Source organism: Eurosta solidaginis, chromosome 1, assembly GCF_040869045.1.
Source record: "Eurosta solidaginis isolate ZX-2024a chromosome 1, ASM4086904v1, whole genome shotgun sequence".
Lineage (NCBI taxonomy): Eukaryota > Metazoa > Arthropoda > Insecta > Diptera > Tephritidae > Eurosta > Eurosta solidaginis.
This window is the reverse complement of record NC_090319.1, coordinates 228,019,184-228,040,637: the sequence shown is the minus strand read 5'-3', so window position 1 is coordinate 228,040,637 and position 21,454 is coordinate 228,019,184. Positions and strand designations below refer to the sequence as shown.

General features: G+C 39.2%; 1 protein-coding gene across 3 annotated transcripts in view; it reads right to left on the bottom strand.

Moving 5' to 3' along the window:
• Positions 1-21,454, bottom strand: part of Ns1 (Nucleostemin 1) — a 607,795-nt gene that overhangs the window by 486,016 nt on the left and 100,325 nt on the right. For 2 of the 3 annotated variants that reach the window (XR_010948775.1, XM_067760204.1), the window contains exons 3-4: positions 17,941-18,476; positions 17,627-17,883 (exon numbers count right to left, since the gene is read on the bottom strand). Coding sequence is in view for 2 of the 3 variants with exons in the window: in XM_067760204.1 (XP_067616305.1) it covers positions 17,627-17,883; positions 17,941-18,476 (793 nt within the window). In the remaining variant the exon portion in view is untranslated. Of the gene's footprint in view, positions 1-3,311; positions 3,955-17,626; positions 17,884-17,940; positions 18,477-21,454 lie in introns of those variants that run through there. The other variant, XM_067760205.1, reaches the window with a different exon arrangement.

Below are 21,454 nucleotides of genomic sequence, written 5' to 3'. Positions count from 1 at the left end.
ACGGTTGCGGTCCGATGATGGGTGTTCTTCGACGCAGTCGGCGCATTAAGTTCTGACGCATGCGTCAGGACTATGAAGCGGAAGGTTGCAATTATCGCATATTGGGTTGCTGGTGCACCTTTTTTTGGTGTGCCCTAGTTTTTGGCAGCTCTTGCAACGCAATGAACTGGGAATATAAGGTTGCACCTTGACTTTGTACTAAAATGTGAGCCTTTTCAGCCACACATTTCTGAGCATAGTTTAACATCATCTGCATACATTAGAACACGGGAATACGAGATAACCATTCTTAAGTCATTTATAAAGAGGGTAAAAAGTAATGGACCCAGATGGCTACCCTGAGGCACACCCGAAGTTACTTCTATCGACTCTGAGAGACTGTTTTTGAACATAACTCGCTGAGTTCTATTTAAGATATAGCTGCGAAGTCAAAGTAATAAATTCTCCGAAAAACCCAGTAAGTCAAGTTTATGAGTTAAAAACAGAATCAAATGCTTTGCTGAAGTCGGTATAAATAACATCGGTTTGCTTATTGGATAAAAATCCATCCATGACTAGAGAGGTGAACCAAACAAGTTGGTTGTGGTTGATCTTCTACACACAAAACCATGTTGGCTGGGTGATAATAAAGAAGTACATGCATATTGAATTTGGCAGGTGATGATCTTTTCAAACATTTTAGGAATAGCCGAAAGTTTAGCTATGCCCCTGTAGTTCTCGATATTGGACCTACTACCTTTCTTATGTAAGGGAATAATAAATGATTGCTTCCAAATTGAAGGGAATACAGAAGATTCAAGAGATAGTGTAAATAATTTAGGGATCGGCTTAGATAAGTTGACAGCGCAACACTTTAGAACACAATTAGGAACACCATCTGGACCCGGAGAGGTAATTGGTTTCAACTCCAGAAGACTCTTCAGAACAGTATCTATATCTACGACAGGAACCAGAATACAATTAGAACTTTCTAAGGTGTAAGGATAGAGATCCGATTGAAAAAGTTGAGATGAAGAGGTCGACTTAAAGTATTCAGCAAATAAGTTGGCAACATCATCATCCGAGCTTGCGTTCTTACATCCATAGGCCAAAGCAGATGGAAATCCTGAGGGTTTTCTCTTAGAATTGACAAAACTAAAGAATTGTTTCGGGTTGTTAAAAAATTGAAGCTTACACCGATTTAAGTAACGTTTATAGCACTGCTGATTAAAAGGTGAAAGTTTGGGATTCAAGGGGTTGTGTAGCGCAATATATAGCTTCTCCAACCCAATTGTCAACCTCACCTTCGAGCGGCGAATCCCGTTTCACTAACAGACGAGGCTCTGGCGACCCCAAGCTCCTCATGGAACTTGGGGGTGGGGAGGGAGGGATGGCCTGAAGGTTTAATGTGGCCATATAAATCGTTTCCGAGATGGTCGGGCCAGCACCTTAATGGTGCTGTGTTACCGGAGCGTATCGGATCTGTATACGACAAAGGACCATCACATCGATAACACTCCCCAAAGCCTTCGGGGAGTAACCTAATCGCTACAACAACAACCACAACGATGAAAGTTTGATCTAGCAACTAAATATTTAGAAAAATCGGAGCATGATCCTGATATTTTAAATCCTTTGTATAGCCTAGATTTAATATTATATAGACTTACAAGATGTCTTGAGAACCACGGGGGTTTGCCCGTTCCAGCATTGCCATGACGAAGAGGTACACAGCATGCAAAGAAACCATCGAGAGAACTGTAAAAAATAGAAGTTGCTGACTCGACATCTTTACAAGCATATAGATCCGACCAGTCATGGGTGGAAATAAGATAATTCAGCTTATTAAAATCTGCCTTACAAAAACATCTTGATCGAAAGCTAGATTTTACTTTTGCTGCATCAAACAACACAGGCTGAGCATAATCAAGCATTACCACAAGTGTAGGATGAAGTGGATCCTCTGGAAGTGATAATGGGGGAATTCGCTTGAGAGCAATACCACAGGGTCATCCGCAAATACCAAATCCAGCATTTTATTTTTGCAATTTAATATATTGTTTAATTGTAGTAAATGTATATCAAGCACTCTTACAAAGATCATGCTGAGTGGTGGACGTCAAAAAGTTTAATTCACTGTTGCCAATCCAACTTACTGTAGGCAAATTGAAGTCAGCAAGCACCACCAGGCGGTCCCTATCTCGCAACTGAGAGTAAACACTACATATAGATAAGCTATGTTGAGTATAAACATGCATATCCGAACGTGGCGGAATATAGCAGCAGCAAATAAATAGACTGGCACTACGTAATGAGATATTTACCTATACACGACATAGTTACACGAGAAGATATCTGAGTTATAATTATCTTCCTTAAGCCAGATCTCAGCAAAGCAATATGCATGCTTCAAAGCAACTTTTAATTTATAATTTATTTAATAATTTGGGAAAATTTTCATTCAACTTCATTTAATTATATATAATTTTAAATAATTTCATATTAAAACTACAATTTTGAACTTCTGATCCTTTTTCCAAGTCAAAAAGTTGCAATAATTTTTCGCATTTTTATAAACATTTCCAATTTGCTTCACAGTCAAGTTTTTTTTCAACGCAATGCAATAAGGGTAATCCCCGCTTTAACTCGTTAAATGAAATTGTTTAAATGTATATTTCGATATCAATAACATTAAAATTGTAATTATTTAATGGTAACTTTTTTTGTCAAGTGTAGAAATTCGAAAGGTTATTAAAATTTAAATTTTTATTGTAATGTCAAAATCAATTTAATATACATATATATTAAAATATAACTTTATTCATACATACATATGTACATTGCTGTACTTTGCTGCGCTCCTCTGCCTTACTGTGCTGCCGCTGCTCTGCCTGCTGTTCTGTCCTCTTTTTTTCTTCTGCTGTACTGTGATATACGATGATACTGTTTAAGTGCCGTTATTTTATTGCGCACTTGCATTAAGGGTGATTTTTCGGCTTTAGTGCCGCAATGTTAATGTTGTTAATTAATGCTTTATAGATGATTTGACGGCTTTAGTGCCGTTATTTTATTCTACACAGATAATTTTACGGTTTTAGTGCCGCTATTTTATGCGCCGTTATTCATCACTGGGACTGGCTTTTCGGAAGACTGTACGCACCAGCACATACATATGCACATACATACATATATAGTTCAAAATTAATAATTTTTTTTCTTTTTTTGAAATCGTTTTTTTTCGTAGAGTGAAAGTTTTATGTATTATCCAATTATGTTAGATTTGATTTTTAGTAACATAGTAAATTTTGTATTTTTGGTAAAAGTTAGTGCATGTAATTTTTGTGTAGAAAATTATGAATTTCGTCTCCTATTTTTTTTTTTTGATTTTCATGTATGTAATTTTTGTGAGTAATTGTTTTTGTTTAAAATTAATGTGTTTTGTTTAATTTCTAAACATTTTCCACAAACCTTAAATTTGGACTTCGAATTTTTAGGAAATTTTTTTTGTAATTTTCAGTTTTTGATTTTTTTTTATTTTTTTCATTTTAAAAAAATTTTTTTTTACATTTTGTACTTTTTTTTTTATTTTATATATTTTTGTAGTTTTGTTTATTTCGATTTCAACATTTTTTGTGGATTTTAAATTTTTTTGTAATTTTTGTGATTAAAAATTTTTTTTTATTTTTTTTGGATTTCGTAGGCTTCCTTTCTGGCAACGTATACCAACACCCGCTATAATTTTCACATACTTATTTTATTCAGCATTCTTCTTTCTTTGTTTTGGTTGGTACGAACATTTATGTGGCACACGTGTGACGGCAAGCAAATTTTTCGCTTTTAGTCCACATTTCTTCAACATAAGTAGTTAGTAGTTAAATTTTTCACCTTTTTTTTAGACTTTCAAATTGCAGATTTGGATTTCGCGAATAGTTGGATTTTGCGTCGCTGCACAGTGTTTCGTGTAGAACAAGCTAGCTGGACAAAAACAAAGTTCTTATTACAAGAAAAGTGTAATGAGAAATGAAAGAAAACAAACAAAATAACGGGATATCTGCTTTTTTTTATATTTTTGCTCATATATGTATATTGAGTAATTGAAGTAAGAAGGCAGGAGTGACCGTAAAATGCATTGATTAATTTGCAAAATTCTTGTTGAATATTTAACTTCATATTTCTTTTAAGTGAACACTTTTATATAATTTTTTGGATGCATTCTAAGCCCGAAGGTAAGTAAAATTTTTTAATAGTAATTCTTTCGCAATTAGAGTATTTTCAATATATTTAACATTTCGTTATTAATAAGAAAAGGTATTTTTTCTCTATATTTTTAACTTTAGGGACAAGAAAGTTACATACATCCGCGGACACCCGGGCTAAATTTTTTTTTAAATTTAGTCGGAAGTATTCTCTAATAGTAGAAAGAAAAAAATCATTGCGAATTCCTTGCACATCTATTTTTAATTTTCTTTTTTGTAGATTTTGTTATCTCCACATATAAAATAGGATGTATGTACGTACCAGCTCCGACGAGATATTTGAACCTTTAAAGCTGATCTAAAAACGGCAAAACCAATTCCCAGGTACAGGGAACAAACACGTAGCCATAAAACACACAAAAATAAACGCGCAAGGTCAACCAGAGCACACCAAAAGCAAAAAGGCGAAGATCACTGACTTCAACCTGCCACAACCTACCGCACCAGTCACCAAGGCATAAAAACAGGTACATACAAAACAATCCTAATGCAGGTATAACCACACAGGAACGCTACACAAGACAACCCCATTTGGTAGCATCTACGCCAATACTTGAATGTAATATAAATACTTCACATTGGATAACAAATCAGAACGATCAACGACACTTAAGATGGCAGCACAACAATCCTCAGCTATTCACCCTGTCGGAAAACCAACAACACAAAGCAGTTTAGTATAACCGCACCAAGAACGGAGTTTTTTGACATTTGGGTTCAACATTCGAAGGAAACCAGATATCAAGAATTATTGGATTTTGTTGTACTTAAGTACGATTTAAGCGAAGCAGCCGAGTATTCGATAAAAAGTAAGCTTACAAATATCGACATATTCGTCGAAGCTGCATCAAAAGTGGAACACTTCTGGAAGACATAAGGAGCGATTTTTGAATAAAAACTCGGAGTGGCTTTCGAGTGCAGACTTCACATTTCCAATAACGGTGGATTCAAAGTTGCCATCAGATCAACCAACCACTTCTTCAGGTAACCCCGACCCCGGAAAACGAAAGAAGGACTTTGTTAGCTGCAGTGAAAAAACCAAACGGCGTCGAGTGGATGACCTCTTGCAATCTATAAGTCCTGGTGAGTTACTTTATGCGGCAGAAGTATCAACGCGGAATCACAATCACATGAAACCACTCAAATATCCGGCAAAAAGATGACATGTGAGCCAGATGCAAGATAATTGAGCAATGTAGAAGCTTTAGCATACTACGTAGATAGCAAGTCGACGACTCATGGGTACAAAACGACTTGGAAGTGGAGCATCAAGACAGGCCATAAGGTTTATCCATCATTTTATAGTCTAAGAAAAGCTAAGGCAGAATGCTATCCAAATGAAATTGATGTGGGTGAAACACGTGCGGAAATTAAAGTCCATTCCGTATTAGATAAAACTGTTGAGCGTTTAGTTTTAGCAAATCAAGAAGTTTTTATTAGTTTATTACCTACAAACTTGACGTATACTTTAATCAGCAAGTGGGGTTGCGATGGAAGCTCTGGCCATAGCACATATAAGCAAAAGTTTACATGCAGTTCTGACACTGATGAGTTTTTGTTTATATTTTCTTTCGTTCCTCTTCAATTACAGGATGAAAAAGGTAACATTGTTTGGCAGAATCCTCGACCTTCTTCTACCAATTAAATTTATTTTTTCTAAAGAAACAAAAGATTTTATTCTTTTTGAAACGAACAAAGTTTTAGAGGAGATAAGTCCGTTGTTGCCAACAAAGTACATTTTTTCATTTCATTTTATTTAACAAATTTGTACAACTAAGAACTTAAGTCTTTTATATGTACATCAACTGACATTAAAAACTTATGCTAATACATTTTATGTAAATGGGAAGTTCACAATATAAAAATTTAAAGAAAACTAAAATTTACCTACTGACATAAAAGTATGCGTTTAATATATGCACTTACTTAAATTAATCTTATAACTATTACAAATTAATCGAGACACATGAATAGCAGAGGTACAGAAAACAATGAAAGGAGAAGCAAGGAAATTAGATGACATAAAGATTATTTTAGAAATAGTATTTTAGTCAAAATATAGAAGAAATATCAACATCTGCGAAGTATTTCAGTATAATGCTTTTGAAGTTGCTATAATTCAGCCCTACTTTAATTGATTCGGGAATAGCGTTCCAAAGTCTAACAGCGCTAATAAAAAACAATCTGCTAGACGCTAAGTATTTGAACATCGGAACCACCAATTTACGGTTTCTTTGAGACCTGGTAAAATGCAGTTTGTCATAAAGATACTTGGGGAGCTTACATTCTAATAGTTTAAACATGAGCATGCAGTTTCTGGCGGCCAAGTAATTAAGGATGTTGCATCCCAGAATTTTATCCCTCCAGGGTGATATGTGATCGTATCGACCTACCCCATACACGTACCTGGTAACATTATTGAAGGTTACATTGATCTTGTTGGCGGACTCCGAGTCAAGTTTAGTATACACAAGTTCAAAGTATGTGAATTGGGGTACAATTAGCTGCATTGCAAGCTTGTGAAGAGTTTCCTGTGGTGTGAACGGTGCCGATATGCGTAAGGTCCGCAGTATAACATAAACACTGCGGACTACTTTATTAACGTGGTCGAAAGAAGTTAATTTGTTATTTAATACAAAGCCTAAATTTTTAACTTTGTCAGTGGTACTAAGTGCCTGCGAGCCAATCTTTATAGATGGAATACTTACAGGGTCGATTTCATTTTTGGATATCGGCATAACATGCTCGAAGAATACAAAGTTTCCGTAAATCACAATATGTTTCTTACAATGATTGACAGAAAAGTTTGCAATGCTTTTACTGAAACTTCTTCGGCACAAAAGTGTTATATTTGTGGTGCCACTCCAAAAGATATGAATAATGAGTTACGGGACTTTACGCCTAACCTAGATAATCTTGGTTTTGGTTTGTCTACTCTCCATGCATGGATAAGATGTTTTGAATGCTTGCTTCACATAAGTTATCGCCTCGACGTAAAAAAATGGCAGCTTAGGAATGAGGCAGATAAAGAGAGTGTAAAGCTACGTTCCAACGAAATCCAGAATAAATGTAAAAGTGTTCTTGGATTGATAGTAGATAAACCAGAACCAGGTTTCGGCAATACCGATGACGGCAACACTGCTCGTAGGTTGTTCGAAAATTCTGAGGCTAGTGCTGAGAATACGGGATTGGATGTAACGCTCATCAAAAGATTCGACACTCTCCTTCGCGCATTAGCATCTGCGTACAATATAAATATCCAAAGATTTGAAAAATTTGCGGTCGAGACTAAAAAACTATATATAGATCTCTATCCATGGTTTAATATGCCTGTTACAGTTCATAAAATCTTAGTGCATAGTACTGATATTATAAAATCAGCAATTTTACCTATTGGTCAACTTTCTGAGGAAGCCCGTAACAAAGATTTGAGACGATTCAGGGACGATAACACACAAAAGCAGTCGCGTGAAGCCACGAAAAGAGATCTTATGAATATGTTGCTTATAATATCGGATACTTTAGTTAACATTTTTTGGGAGATACCTAAGAAAAAATTTAAATGTCTGACTTCAGAAGTCTTAAATTTACTATCCTCCGATAATGTTGAGGAGTCAATAAATATCCCAGTTGTTTCAAGCTTTCACAGTAGTGTTGCTGATGCTCATGACTATTCCACAAGTGACTCATCGAATGAAAGTGATGATAGCGAATAATAACATAATTATAAAAGATAACCTACCCTATAACATTTTGTTGGATCAGGTTTTATTTAATTTAAATCTATTGTCTTTTCTACTTTGTATGATACTTTACTTTTAAGTTTTTGTAATAAGTAATTTTCACATAATTAATTTAATTATTTACATTGTTATTATTATTATTGTAATTCAATTTTACATTCCTGACTGGTACTATAAAATAATTTTGTAAAAATTGTAGTGCCAGGATAAATACTCAAATAAATAAAAAATATGTATGTATGTACATATGTACTGTCACTCACATAAATAAGTAGACACCCCTTTTTGGACAATTCTTACAATTTTCGCTTTCGCAAATTTATTTTAACCCTTTCACTACCGCCAGCTAGTACGCGTTACAAGTATTTTTCTAAGTAATGGTAATTACTGTAAGGAGTTTCGGAAGTACTTTAGTGAAAACAGAAATCGCCTCCTTATATGGGCGTGGTCAGAATTTCATGTCCACCTGAGTGGACATGGGTAGCCAAGGTAGTCAATTTAAAAGGCAGTAAGGTCTAACCACCGTGGTGTGATGGTAGCGTGCTCTGCCTACCACACCGGATGCCCCGGGTTCAAACCCCGGGCAAAGCAACATCAAACATTTTAGAAATAAGGTTTTTCAATTAGAAGAAAATTTTTCTAAGCGGGGTCGCCCCTCGGCAGCGTTTGGCAAGCGCTCCGGGTGTATTTCTGCCATGAAAAGCTCTCAGTGAAAACTCATCTGCCTTGCAGATGCCGTTCGGAGTCGGCATAAAATCATGTAGGTCCCGTCCGGCCAATTTGTAGGGAAAATCAAGAGGAGCACGACGCAAATTGGAAGAGAAGCTCGGCCTTAGATCTCTTCGGAGGTTATCGCGCCTTACATTTATTTTTTTTATTTATAAGGTCTAAAAAATTTCGAGAAGAAATAAACAATTGAAATAATTTTACAACTAAATTAATTTTTATTAGAGAAAAATAAAAATTTGAATGGTATTCACCAAAATAGTAGGAATTTCGACGAATGCAGAGGTGGGCATTTCGTGCAATAAGAGTGTGTTTTTTGCTTGCATCCTTTCATTTTACAACGAACAGCATTGCTTCGACGTCGCTTATTTGCATTTTGAGAACATTGAGGGTATCTGCATGATATTTTGAAAATAGGTTAAAACAATATTTTTCTGAAAGCCAATAAATACATTTGATTGAAGCAACAAAACCAAGTTTGTTTGATTTATAATTAAATTTCAGTGGAAAACCCCTGCTACTCAACAAAACAATAGGCATTCCACTTTTTCCAGCAAGGCTTACCACGTATATACTCCCAGGCGCCCTTTAAATGGTATGATATGTTCATCAACACAAAGGATTTCCTCCACCTCTTGCTCCAATAATCGTTTCCGAATAGAATCCATTATAGGTCTTACGCTATATAATTTATCTTGGGTTTGTGGGGGTAGACTAGTATCCACTAAATGCAAATGTGTTCACAGCCCATAAGAACGATTACGTGTCATATTGTTAGCAAATAATGGTAATACTGAACTTCCGAATTTTCCCTGGACTAGTTGGTTGAAAGTTTGATTCTTTCTCACACCATAAAGATTAGTGAAGTTGGATGCATCTTCAAAAAATTGAGTCGGCAAGTAGTTTTGGAAATACTCGTACTCACTTTGGACTCCTTTAGGCATCTGAACAGGTGGGTAAAATTAAAATCAGCAATTCGGTCATTACTGCGGGAGTTCCTCCATTGAATGTCTCATTTCTGAGTTATATATGCCCAATCAAAACATTAATTTCCCGCTTCCGCTTCTGGGGTACTTATTTTTCTAGTATAAAACTGAAACTTAACGCAATACTCTCACGGAAAAATACTCATTTTGTGGAGCATTCTCTCCTCTCCTTATTGAGGATAGTGTTGAAAAAGATGATTTTCAAATGCTGGACTGAGCTCTCGTTCCATTTCACTATCCTCACAACTCGTATCGTCACATCCCACCTCTCCATCTCCTTCATAACGTTTCCTAGTTAGCGCTGTGGAATGAATTTTATCATTATCCGACTCATCGTCGAAATTCGAATAATAAATTATTTAGAACGCCAACCATCTCATTATCTGTCAACAATTTGTGCCTAGCCATCATAACTTTTACCTACAAAGTAATATTATCTTCCCTTAACTTACAACTCTTGACTACTCATGTCCATTATAAAGGACATAAGGTTTTATCTCTGTAGAATACTCACCTGAATTCCAATCATCTCCCACTTACAACCGTTTAAAGAGAAAATTTCGAGCTAAAAAATATCGCTGACACAAGTAAACATAAAAACTTTGTATGATGAAGAATTCAACAACAAACATATCAAATATAATATTTCAACCTTCCTTCACAAAAGCCTGCACAATACCGACAAAATTTTAAAGCAATTAGCGGGAATATTATTTTTATACTCGCAATAAACCGCTAGGACCGTGTCCACCGAAATAATGCTTAAAAGTTTTAAATTCAAAATAACTGTCTCTTGAAAGTCATGTCCACAGCAGTGGACATCAGTAGCGAAAGGGTTAACTAATTTCCCATAAGAAAATGTGTCACGATCTATAACAAAAACTAAATTATATTTAAAAAATGTTTGAAAAATTCGACGAATTTTCATAAAAAATTTTAATTTTTTTTCAGAATTTTTAAAATTTTTTAGAGTATTGAGATTTGTATTCCATTCAATTTAAGTACAATAAAGTAATATTCTTAAGTCCTTTAAATTTTTTTGGACCTATGTCACTTATTCACATGAGTTACTGTATATGAAATAAGCAAATTTATGCATATGAAGTAAAATTTTGGAAAAAAATAAAAAAAAATAAAATATGGCTGAAAAAATGACGTAGTTGTAATAAATGACTGCATGTGAAACGGAAAATCTCATAAAATAATTTTGTCCAGCTAGCTTGTTCTACACGAAACACTGTGCGCTGATGCCGTTCACAGAAATAAATTAAATATGATTTAATAATAATTAAAAATACGTTTGCGGAAAACTTGTGCATACCGGTAAAATTGCGTGATGTAGTCGAATAACGAGAGATTCAGCCAATCAGAATTCTCTCCGTCATTCCACTCCCTCAGCAAGTGCATACATGCATGGTTCCATGATAATGTGTTGCCAGCCAGTTTTTTATTTCATTCAATTTAACTGGCTCAAAATACATGACACTACATGACAATACAACACTACAGTACCATGCCACTTCCACGGATTCAGGAAGTCGGTATAGAGAAGGTTAGAACCATTTGCCCAGTGTGGATCGGTTTGCCATCAATGTAGCGTGTAAATTTGTATGCACCTGTGACATGTTGTTCTTTCATTTCTCGCACTATTTCGTCTACTTCGACGTGCTTAAGACAAGGAGCGTAGATTATGCCTTTTACAGCATTTAAGGTGTCATATAATTTTGCAAAGGCTAGGGAAAGACTTGGTTTTTAGAAACCTGTCTGCTATTTGGGCGTTACGCGCCAGCACAAGTAGATTACCATCACGGAGTAGAGTAACTGACTCTATTTCAGTTGATATAGCTTCTATAGACTCTTTGATTGCAAATGGGCTTAGTTGGGATAGTGGTTTGTCATTGGCCGCTGAGGATATGAGTAAGAATTTAGGGTTATAGGTTGTAGACCACTTTTGCCGGAGTTGTAGGAAATTGTCTTGCTTACGGCTAATTTTTTGTTTCTTTCGATTTGGGTTGTCTAACTTAATGCAGAAAAGCGATTCGGTGACCTATTCGGAGGTCCCGGCACCATTGTTATTGCTAAGATTTATTAAATTTTTAATTTAGTTAAACACGTGTGTTTGGTGAGAAGAAAGGCGAATGAAGGTAAAGTAAACGAAAATATTAACGGAACGTTAACACACTGACAAGTGCTAGTCAAAACTATTTACTGCGAAAACAAAAAACGACGTCGCCCAAAGCTTCGAATGATAGTCGGCGACTGCGTAATAATAAAAAATTAATATAAATCAAAACTGCTAAGCACAGATCAACTTCCTTTCGAAACCAACTAAATCCATACGGTTTATTTAAAACGCGCTTAAGTCCAACGTTAAAACTGCTTTATTTCTAACACGGATTAATTTTTCATTGTTTTTTCTTCGCTAAATGGTTTTAATATTAATCAAGTAAACATTTATAAACTTTTGCAATAGCTACATAAATTATATTACACAGAAAGAAAGAACCATCGTTTTCCAAAATTGGCTTATGGTGGACTTAGGCAGGTTTGATATGTATCGACTCAATTTTTCTTCTTTATATTAGAATGAACTGTGAAAAATAGTTTAGGAAGCCCTTTTCTTTAAAATTGATGGATAATTATTTAATATGTTGACTCACCTCGCAGTATCAAAAAATTTGCGTTCGCTGAAAGCGCCCAATTTAAAAAGTGCCAAGGAAATTCACCAAGGCATCTTTTTCTGAATAAATGCATATCGTGGGTCTGAAAGAGTGTAAATCTGCAGCGACTTAAACCAAATTTTACGTGGTATGCAAAGAAATAATAACTTTTCATTGAAATTAAAGACGTAAACTCACTCAACGGCGGTCACCGTGGTGTGATGGCAGCGTGCTTCGCCTACCACACCGAAGATCCTGGGTTCACGCCCCGGGCAAAGCAACATCAAAAATTTTAGAAATAAGGTTTTTCCAATAGAAGAAAATTTTTCTAAGCGTGGTCGCCCCTATGCAGTGTTTGGCAAGCACTCCGAGTGTATTTCTGCCATGAAAAGCTCTTAGTGAAAACTCATCTGCCTTGCAGATGCCGTCCGGAGTCGGCAAAAACAAGTAGGTGCCGTCATGCCAATTTCTAGGAAAAATTAAAAACGAGCAAATTGGTATAAGCTCCGTATAAAATCTCTTCGGAGATTACCGCGCCTTACATTAATTTATTTATTTATTTCAACTCAATATAAAGATGGCTTGTATTACAAATTGCGCCCTTAATTCGAGTTTATGGGACATATTTGCGTTTACCAGTACTGAAAAATTCCATGCTAGCACATAAGCTCGAGTTTATGGTGCAATGTTATTGTAATATTACTTTGTTAATGGCCACCAGATGTTGTTGTTGCTGTAGCAGTGCTTCGCCCCATCCAATAGGTGCGACCGATCACAAATTGTCATCAATATCCTCTAACGGGAGTCCAAGGAAACTTGCTGTTTCAACAGGGGTGGACCATAATGTGAGGGGTGTTAGAGGCGTTGGTTCCACATTATAATAAAAGAGATGGTTGGTGTCATGTGGGGACACATTGCAAGCAGGGCATACATTTTGTATGTCGGGGTTGTTTCTGGATAGGTAAGAGTTTAACCTGTTACAGTATCCAGATCGAAGTTGAGCTAGAGTGACTCGCGTTTCCCTGGTGAGTGTGCGTTCCCCTTCCGCAAGTTTTGAAACTGTTCTTTGAGTACTGGATTCACCGGGCAATTCCTGGCATAAAGGTCCGACGCCAGTTTGTGGAGTTCACTGAGGACGTGCTTGTGTTTTTTTTTTTTTTTTGCTTCATTCGGCTGAGTTCTCAGGTGTCGTATTTCCTCACATTGCTTACGGAGATGACACCTTAAGCTATGCAATAAAATAAACGGCTATCTCCCTGATCTCTCCAGTTTTTCCGCCTCGCGAAACCTGGCATTGTCACCCATTAAATCTTCCGCGACCTTATTTACAACATGGACGCCCCAAATGTCGACCATATTGAACATCCACGTCGATGGCACTACGCTACCGACTGTCCTACACCCCAAAATCTTGGGTGTGACGTTTGATCAAGATCTACATTTTGGTGCGCACGCAACCGCAATTGTTCCAAGAATTCAGAGCCGTAATAAAATCCCCAAATCCCTTGCTGGCAGTACCTGGGGAAAAGATAAAGAAACGCTCTTGACCACATACAAAGCAATTAGCCAGCCGATTACGTGCTACGCGTCACCCATATGGTCGCCAAGCCTAAAAACCACCCACTGGAAGAAACTACAGGCCTGCCAAAATACTGCTCTCAGAATCGCCACGGGCTGTCTTCTTATGTCCCCAGAACATCATCTGCATAATGAGGCGAGAATACTCCCCATCAGGGAGAGAAATGAGATGCTGACCAAACAGTTTCTGTTGAATACCCAGAAACCTGGGCATCCCAACAGACATCTGATTGACGAACCAGCACCGCCTAGGGGCCTAAGGAGTCATCTCCGTAAGCATTTTGAGGAAATACGGCACCTGAGAACCCAGCCGTATGAAGCGAAAAAACACAAGCAGGTCCTTGGTGAACTCCATAGACAGGCGTCGGACCTTTATGTCGGGAATTGCCCGGTGAATCCAGTACTTGAAGAAAAATATCCAGAACTCGCGGAAGAGGAACGCATACTCCCCAGGGAAACGCGTGTCACTCTTTCTCAACTTCGTTCTGGATACTGTAACAGGTTAAACTCTTACCTATCCAGAACCAACTCCGACATACAAAATGTATGCCCCGCTTGCAATGTGTCCCCACATGACACCAACCATCTCTTTAATTGTAATGTGGAACCAACGCCTCTAACACCCCTTTCCTTATGGTCCACCCCTGTTGAAACGGCAAGTTTCCTTGGACTCCCGTTAGAGGATATTGATGACAATTTGTGATCGGTCGCGGCTTTTAGGTGGGGCGAGCATTGCTACAAGAACAACAACAACATGACACCTTAAGCTCCTGGGCGGTGTTGGCTTATCAATCAGATGTCTGTTCGGATGCTCAGATGTCTGGGTATTCAACAGGAACTGTTTGGTTATCATCACATTTCTCTCCCTGATGGGGAATATTCTTGCCTCATTATGTAGATGGTGTTCTGGGGACATAAGAAGACAGCCCGTGGCGGTTCTGAAAGCAGTATTTTGGCAGGCCTGTAGCTTCTTCCAGTGAGTAGTTTTTAGGCTTGGCGACCATATAGGGGACGCGTAGCATGAAATCGGCTGGCCAATTGCTTTGTAAGTGGTAATGAGCGTTTCTTTGCCTTTTCCCCCAAGTACTGCCAGCAAGAGATTTGAGGATTTTATTACGACTCTGGGATTTCGGTACAATTGCGTTTGCATGTTCACCAAAATGTAGATCCTGATCAAACGTCACACCCAAGATATTGGGGTGTAGGACAGACGGCAGCGTAGTGCCATCGACGTGGATGTTCAAAATGGTCGCCATTTGGGACGTCCATGTTGTAAATAAGGTCGCGGAGGATTTAGTCGGTGATAATGACAGGTTTCGCGAGGCGGAAAAACTGGAGAGATCAGGGAGGTAGCTGTTTATTCTGTTGCAAAGCTCATCGATCTGCGGGCCTGTGGCCATTATTGTGCAGTCATCGGCGTAGGAAACAATAGTAACTCCTTCTGGTGGTGAAGGTAGTTTTGATACGTAGAAGTTAAACAAAAGTGGGGATAGGACACCACCCTGTGGCATCCCATGTTTAATTCTTCTTGGTTTTGATGTTTTGTTTCTAAATTGCACCGATGCCTGCCGGCCACCCAGATAATTTGCGGTCCACCTTTTAAGACATGGGGGAAGGGTAGACTCTTCCAGGTCTTGCAGTAACGTGCCATGGTTGACCCTATCAAAAGCTTTTGATAGGTCTAGCGCAACGATTACTGTTCTATGGTGGAGATTTTGATTTAAAGCGCAATTTATCTGGGTGCTAATGGCATTTAGCGCGGTGGTGGTGCTATGGAGTTTTCTAAAGCCATGCTGATGACAGGCTAGCTGCAAATTTGCTTTGAAGTAGAGGAGCAAAATGGCTTCAAGCGTCTTGGCTACTGGCGATAGGAGAGATATCGGGCGATATGACTCTCCTATGTTAGCTGGTTTCCGAGGCTTTAGTAGAGGGACCACCTTGGCCATTTTCCATTTTTCGGGAATGACAAAGGTGGAAGGAGACAGGTTGAAGACGTGCGCTAAATATTTGAAACCCTCTTTCCCTAGGCTTTTAAGCATCGGCATGGCTATGCCGTCTGGGCCCACTGCTTTGGATGGTTTAGCATGACCGATGGCATCCTCAACCTCTTTGGCGGTGACGGTAATTGGAGACGCACTGAATTTATGTTTATGTGCGGGTCTGTTGGCTCTCCGTCTATCTTTGTCGACCGTAGAATGCTCTATATATTGTCGGCAGTAAGAGCTCGCGCATTTGTTCGCTTCCGACAGCACTTTATCGCCAAAGGCGATAGAAATTTCGTCATTGTGCTTAGACGGATTCGATACGGACTTTGTGGTGGACCAAAGCTTACCTACACCGGCAGAGAGGTTACAACCACTTAGTGTGTTCATCCACAAGCAATCTGATGCGTTGGTTTATATCCCTTTTTTGGGGGTCGCCGGGATCGAGCTGTCTTATAACGTAATGTTCTCTCGCTAAATTTGCGGCCTCCGCCGGAAAGTGAGGCCGAATTTCGGGAATTCTACCGGCGGGAATGAAGCGAGCTGAGGCGGATTCAGTGACCTTGCGGAAGCACGCTCCCCTTGGCGAGCATCAGTCGGGATAGGGAGGGCAGCAACGCGGTTGTCTGTAAAGGATTTGTATACGTCCCACTTTCCTTTTTTAAAGTTTATGAAAGTGCGTTTTTCTGTGACGATGAAGTCGGCGGTACGCTCGAGCGAAATAAGTATAGGCAGGTGGTCGGCTGCCAGTTGACGCAGTTTACGACTGATATATCCGGCGAACTGTGACAGCTTCCTACCATACGTGCGGGGGTGTCTCCGTTTATTGGGCAGAACATCGTTTCTTCTATCTGATCCGCCAACATCTCACCGCTACTGTCTGCCATAGATCGTGGTGGCCATTGAAATCGCCTAAGATAATGCGATTATTGCCAGTGAGTAAGGCGCTGATATTAGGGCGGTATCCACTGGGGCAACAAGTGGCAGGAGGGATGTAGATGTTGATGATTTCTAGGTTTCCATCGCCTGACCGGACAGAAAAGCCTTGACGTTCTCAGACACTGTCCCTGCGGCCGATGTCGGCATCAAATATATGATATTGCACAGAGTGGTGTATGATAAACGCGAGGCCACCTCCATTTCCGCTCTCGCGATCTTTTCTGTGGACATTATACCCAGAACAAGTCTGCAGAGCAGATCTTACTGTGAGTTTAGTCTCTTGAATCGCAGCAATGCGGATGTTGTGCCGGCAGACGCAGCAAAACCATTTCTCAGGACCGGGGTCTGGAGACGGACCCGGATTGGATTCGATACCTTCCCGGAGCAAGAGAATATGGAGCAATCCCGCTGCAAGGAGCTGCTGGGAGGATGACAATTTGTGGGAGGGACGCATCAAATTAAATGGGGTTACACTGAAATGACAGTCCTTGGTCGGGAAAAATCCCGAGTCGCTCCGGTATATAGAACCGACTGCCTTGGGAAGCGACTAGATGTTGTTAGTGTTTTGCCTTGTTGATGTAGGATGTCCTGCTCTATCGCACTGCATCAAAAAGTAATTTTGGGCAAAAATGGTACTTAAAAGGTTTACACTCTAAGTCGATGATATATAAATTTTCCTATCTATAGGGCCTATTAGATAGAGCGGAAAATAATGTGATTTCTGATATAACCGATTCAATTCCAAAGCATATATTTTACAAGATTAATCAAACTTACCCATTCGAGCTGCCTTTTTCGTAAAAAATTCTTCAAAGCTAGCATATTCCGTTATGTCATAGAGATTGCAGAAGTAGTTTTTGCTAGCACGCCTCAGTATACTCTCAGCGAGTGTAAATGGATCTTTAACGGTACTTACACGTTGAGCGTTCTTTAAGACCATTTGCTCCGTATTTCCATTTCCAATGTGTGGAAATACGACGCCTGGACAATCAATTAGTTTTATTTTGGAGTCAAGTTCAACTTCCTGAAGTACCCTGAAATTTACAGAACATTTATACATTTTTATTTAAAAATTTCAGTTTTAAACTAACTTAGTGACACCTGGAGTGCAACCAACGGCACAAGTTTTACCACGGGTCAGTGAATTTATTATAGAACTTTTTCCAACATTGGGTATGCCAACTACACCAACACGTATTGATGTCCTGATCCCGTTATTACGGCAAAAATTTCCAAGCATTGATATAAGCAGCTCAGCTCCAATACACACCGATCCCCGCATTGACCTTTCCGTATTAGTGTGATTAAGTTTCCTACGCCCTAATTTTGATTGCTGTTCCTGTGTTGAAGCTTTGAACACAGTTACTGGACCCTTCTTTCTGAAATATCGGATCCAGTTGTCAAGATTTTCACGAGGTACCAAGTCAACTTTGTTTAATACCAATACAAGTTTCTTATTACCAGGCACAGATCGCACGGCTTGTTCTACTTCGATGCATCGAGTTCCAAGTGGGTCACGCGCGTCTACTACTTCTAATATAACGTCAGCGTTCTGTATTACATTTTTAAATTCTTTAGAGAACTGTTTTAGAGACTGCTCCTTATTAGTTGCAGGACAATATGTTTTCTGTAATCATAAATGTTAAATATATAATTATTTTACACAATTCAGCCAATAAACATTCCGTTAGAGAAATGTTTCTTGGGATATTTTCATATTTATTCTCAATTTCAATTATTTATGAGTTGAGAAGTTTTTCCATGGAAAATTCTAAATTTACACCGGGTTTCAAGCTGCTGTTGTTATTAATGTCAATATATTTTAATTAAATCAAAACTCAACGTACTGAGAATTAATAATTTTAAAATAGAATCAGCTTAAGAAAAAACAAAATAAAAAATGTAAGAATAAATAAAAAAATAAATATAAGGCGCAATAACTTCCGGAGATTTTAGACAGAGCTTCTCTTCCAATTCGCGTCGTGCTCTATTTAATTTTTCCTACAAATGGGTATGTTTTACGACGACCCCGAACGGCATATGCAAGGCAGATGAGTTTTCACTGAGAAGCTTTTCATGGCAGAATTACACTCGGATGCTTGCCCAGATACGTTTATCCTGAAGCGCCGATCCATGTTGTTGTGCTAACAGTGCTTCGCCCCATTCAATGGGCACGACCACTCACAAATTGTCATCAATATCCTCTAAGAAAGTCCAAGGAAACTGGCAGCTTCAACAGGGGCGGACCATAGGGATATTGGTATTAGAGGCGTAGGTTCCACATTACAATTGAAAAAATGGTTGGTGTCATGTGGGGACACATCGCATGGAGGACATACATTACGCATAACTGGATTGATTTTCGACAAGTAAGAGTTTAACATGTTAGAGTATCAAGAACGAAGTTGGGCCAGGGTGACTCATTTCTCCCTTGGTAGTATGCTCTCTTCTATATCAAAAGTCCTGGCAAAGGCGTTTACCGATTCTGTATGGATTTTGTTAGGGCCTCGCTATGCTTGTCTGCTGTGTTGGCAGGTGCCGGATCTCATCATAGTACTTATAGAGATGTTCCTTTAACCATCTTTGGGGCGGGGTTACATCATCGAGCTGTTGTTTTTTAGGGTGCCCAATTTAGCGAAAATTGCCTGTTCAGCATTTCGTTGTGCTCTTTAGTGTTGAGCTCTTTGGCACCACTATGTAGATGATGTTCAGGGGTGAGGGGTCATGGGTTAGGGCCACCCCGTGGCAGTTCTGATTACAGCATTTTAACAGGCCTGCAGCCCGTATGTTTTTAAGACCCAACCAACGCCTCCCACGCTAGCCAGATCTATGAACCGGAGCGACTCGAAATTTTTTTCCCGACCAAGGGCGGTAATTTCAGTGTAACCCCTTTTAATTTGGTGCGTCCCTCCGACAAATTGTCATCCTCGGAGCAGCACCTTGTAGCGGGAAGGTATTGAACCTAACCCCGGTCTCAGGCTGCGGTTCTGCTGCATATGTCGGAAACGGATTTATCTCAGACGGTCATACTCCTGTCAGTGTCACGTGTGAAAGATGGTTACATCGTCCGGGCTGTTCTATTTCGCACCCGAAATTTCTACAAAACCTGTGTGGCTCCCTGCTGTTCACGCCCAAGGACGTCCCGCGGTTCACTCTCTGCCCAGCAGGCCACTTCAAATGTCCGCTGTTGATTGCGCCAAACGACGCCTCCAGCTAAGCAGCCGCGTTACTCATCACTACAATCTACGTAGCATGGACAGTAGCAATGTCGATCACCAGCTTTTACCCCCGTCCATCCCCTCCTTTTCCGACACATGCACTCGCAGAAGGAGTCATCAACTCCTAGTCCCTCACACCGTGTGCTCCGTTTGCCAGCTAAGAAATTTACGATCGCGACATCGGTCTATGCAGTTCATACCTTGCCCGATGCGACCTTCATAGATGCTCTGGGCTTAGAAATGGCAACCGTCCGACCGGTGTATTCGTTGCACCGTGCTGCCAAAACACAAGTACCCACCTATCCTAACCGGACAGCACACTCGACAAAGCCTATATCCTTCAAGGCGCCTTCACCTATCTCTTACTCCCAGAGTGACGACTGCCCGCCCGTTTCACTTCAGAATTCTGCAACTTAATTGAAACAAATTAACCAGAAAGATCGCAGAGATAGTTGACTACATGAATAATATCCGTATACCCGCAATTCAAGAAACAAAGATCGGTCCTCCAACTTGCGATGGCTACAACATTCATAGGAAAGATCGCACAAGGGGTAAGGGTGGTGGCCTTTGTGGTTATAATAAAGATTCTGTTCGTTAATACAAATATATTTTAATATTTATTGATATCTTAAAATATATTTTCTATAGAAACAAAATCAATCCTTTTGCTGCTCTCCCCATCCCGACTGAAGTCCCATAAGGCGAGCGTGCGTTGCTTACTTCTGTTTTCTCTGTGGTGATGTATATGTGCGTACACGTCAACAAGGTGAAGCAGTGAAAATCAGTGACAAAGAGGGCGCTGATCAAATTGCTGTAAGCGAGCAATGACAAAAACAATGCATACTCATATTTGCAATGCAATGCTTTATGTGTTATTAGTTTTTAGTTTATTTCCATTTCATAATGTTCTTTTCTTTTTTCTACTTCCCTCCCCTTACTGCTTTGTTGATATCATTTTGCTTCGTTGTTGTGAGTTTGGTTAACTTGACCAATAATTGCACTGACAGTGGACATGTGCGATGCATTTTGGGGAAATTTGTGAAAGTTATAACAGATTAAATATGTCACTGATGACACATATGATGGCTGTAGGGATTTCGGGATTCCGCTAGCCACCTCTGGATTGCTCTTCCATAGCTGGGCCTCGAGTCAGCTCAGCAAACGTTGGGCGGACACTACGTCTTGCAGGGTATCAAGATCTTTCTGGCCGAAAGTGGATGGCAGGAGGTCTGCTGAAATAATTGGGTTCACTAAGGCTCACCTATCAATGGTCATTGTGGTTTTGGCAGGGTATCCATGCGGTACGTCTCAATATATTGGAAACTCCATCCTGCTGCAGCTGTATGGAGGATGATGAGATGGAATCACTAAATCACTTTATGCT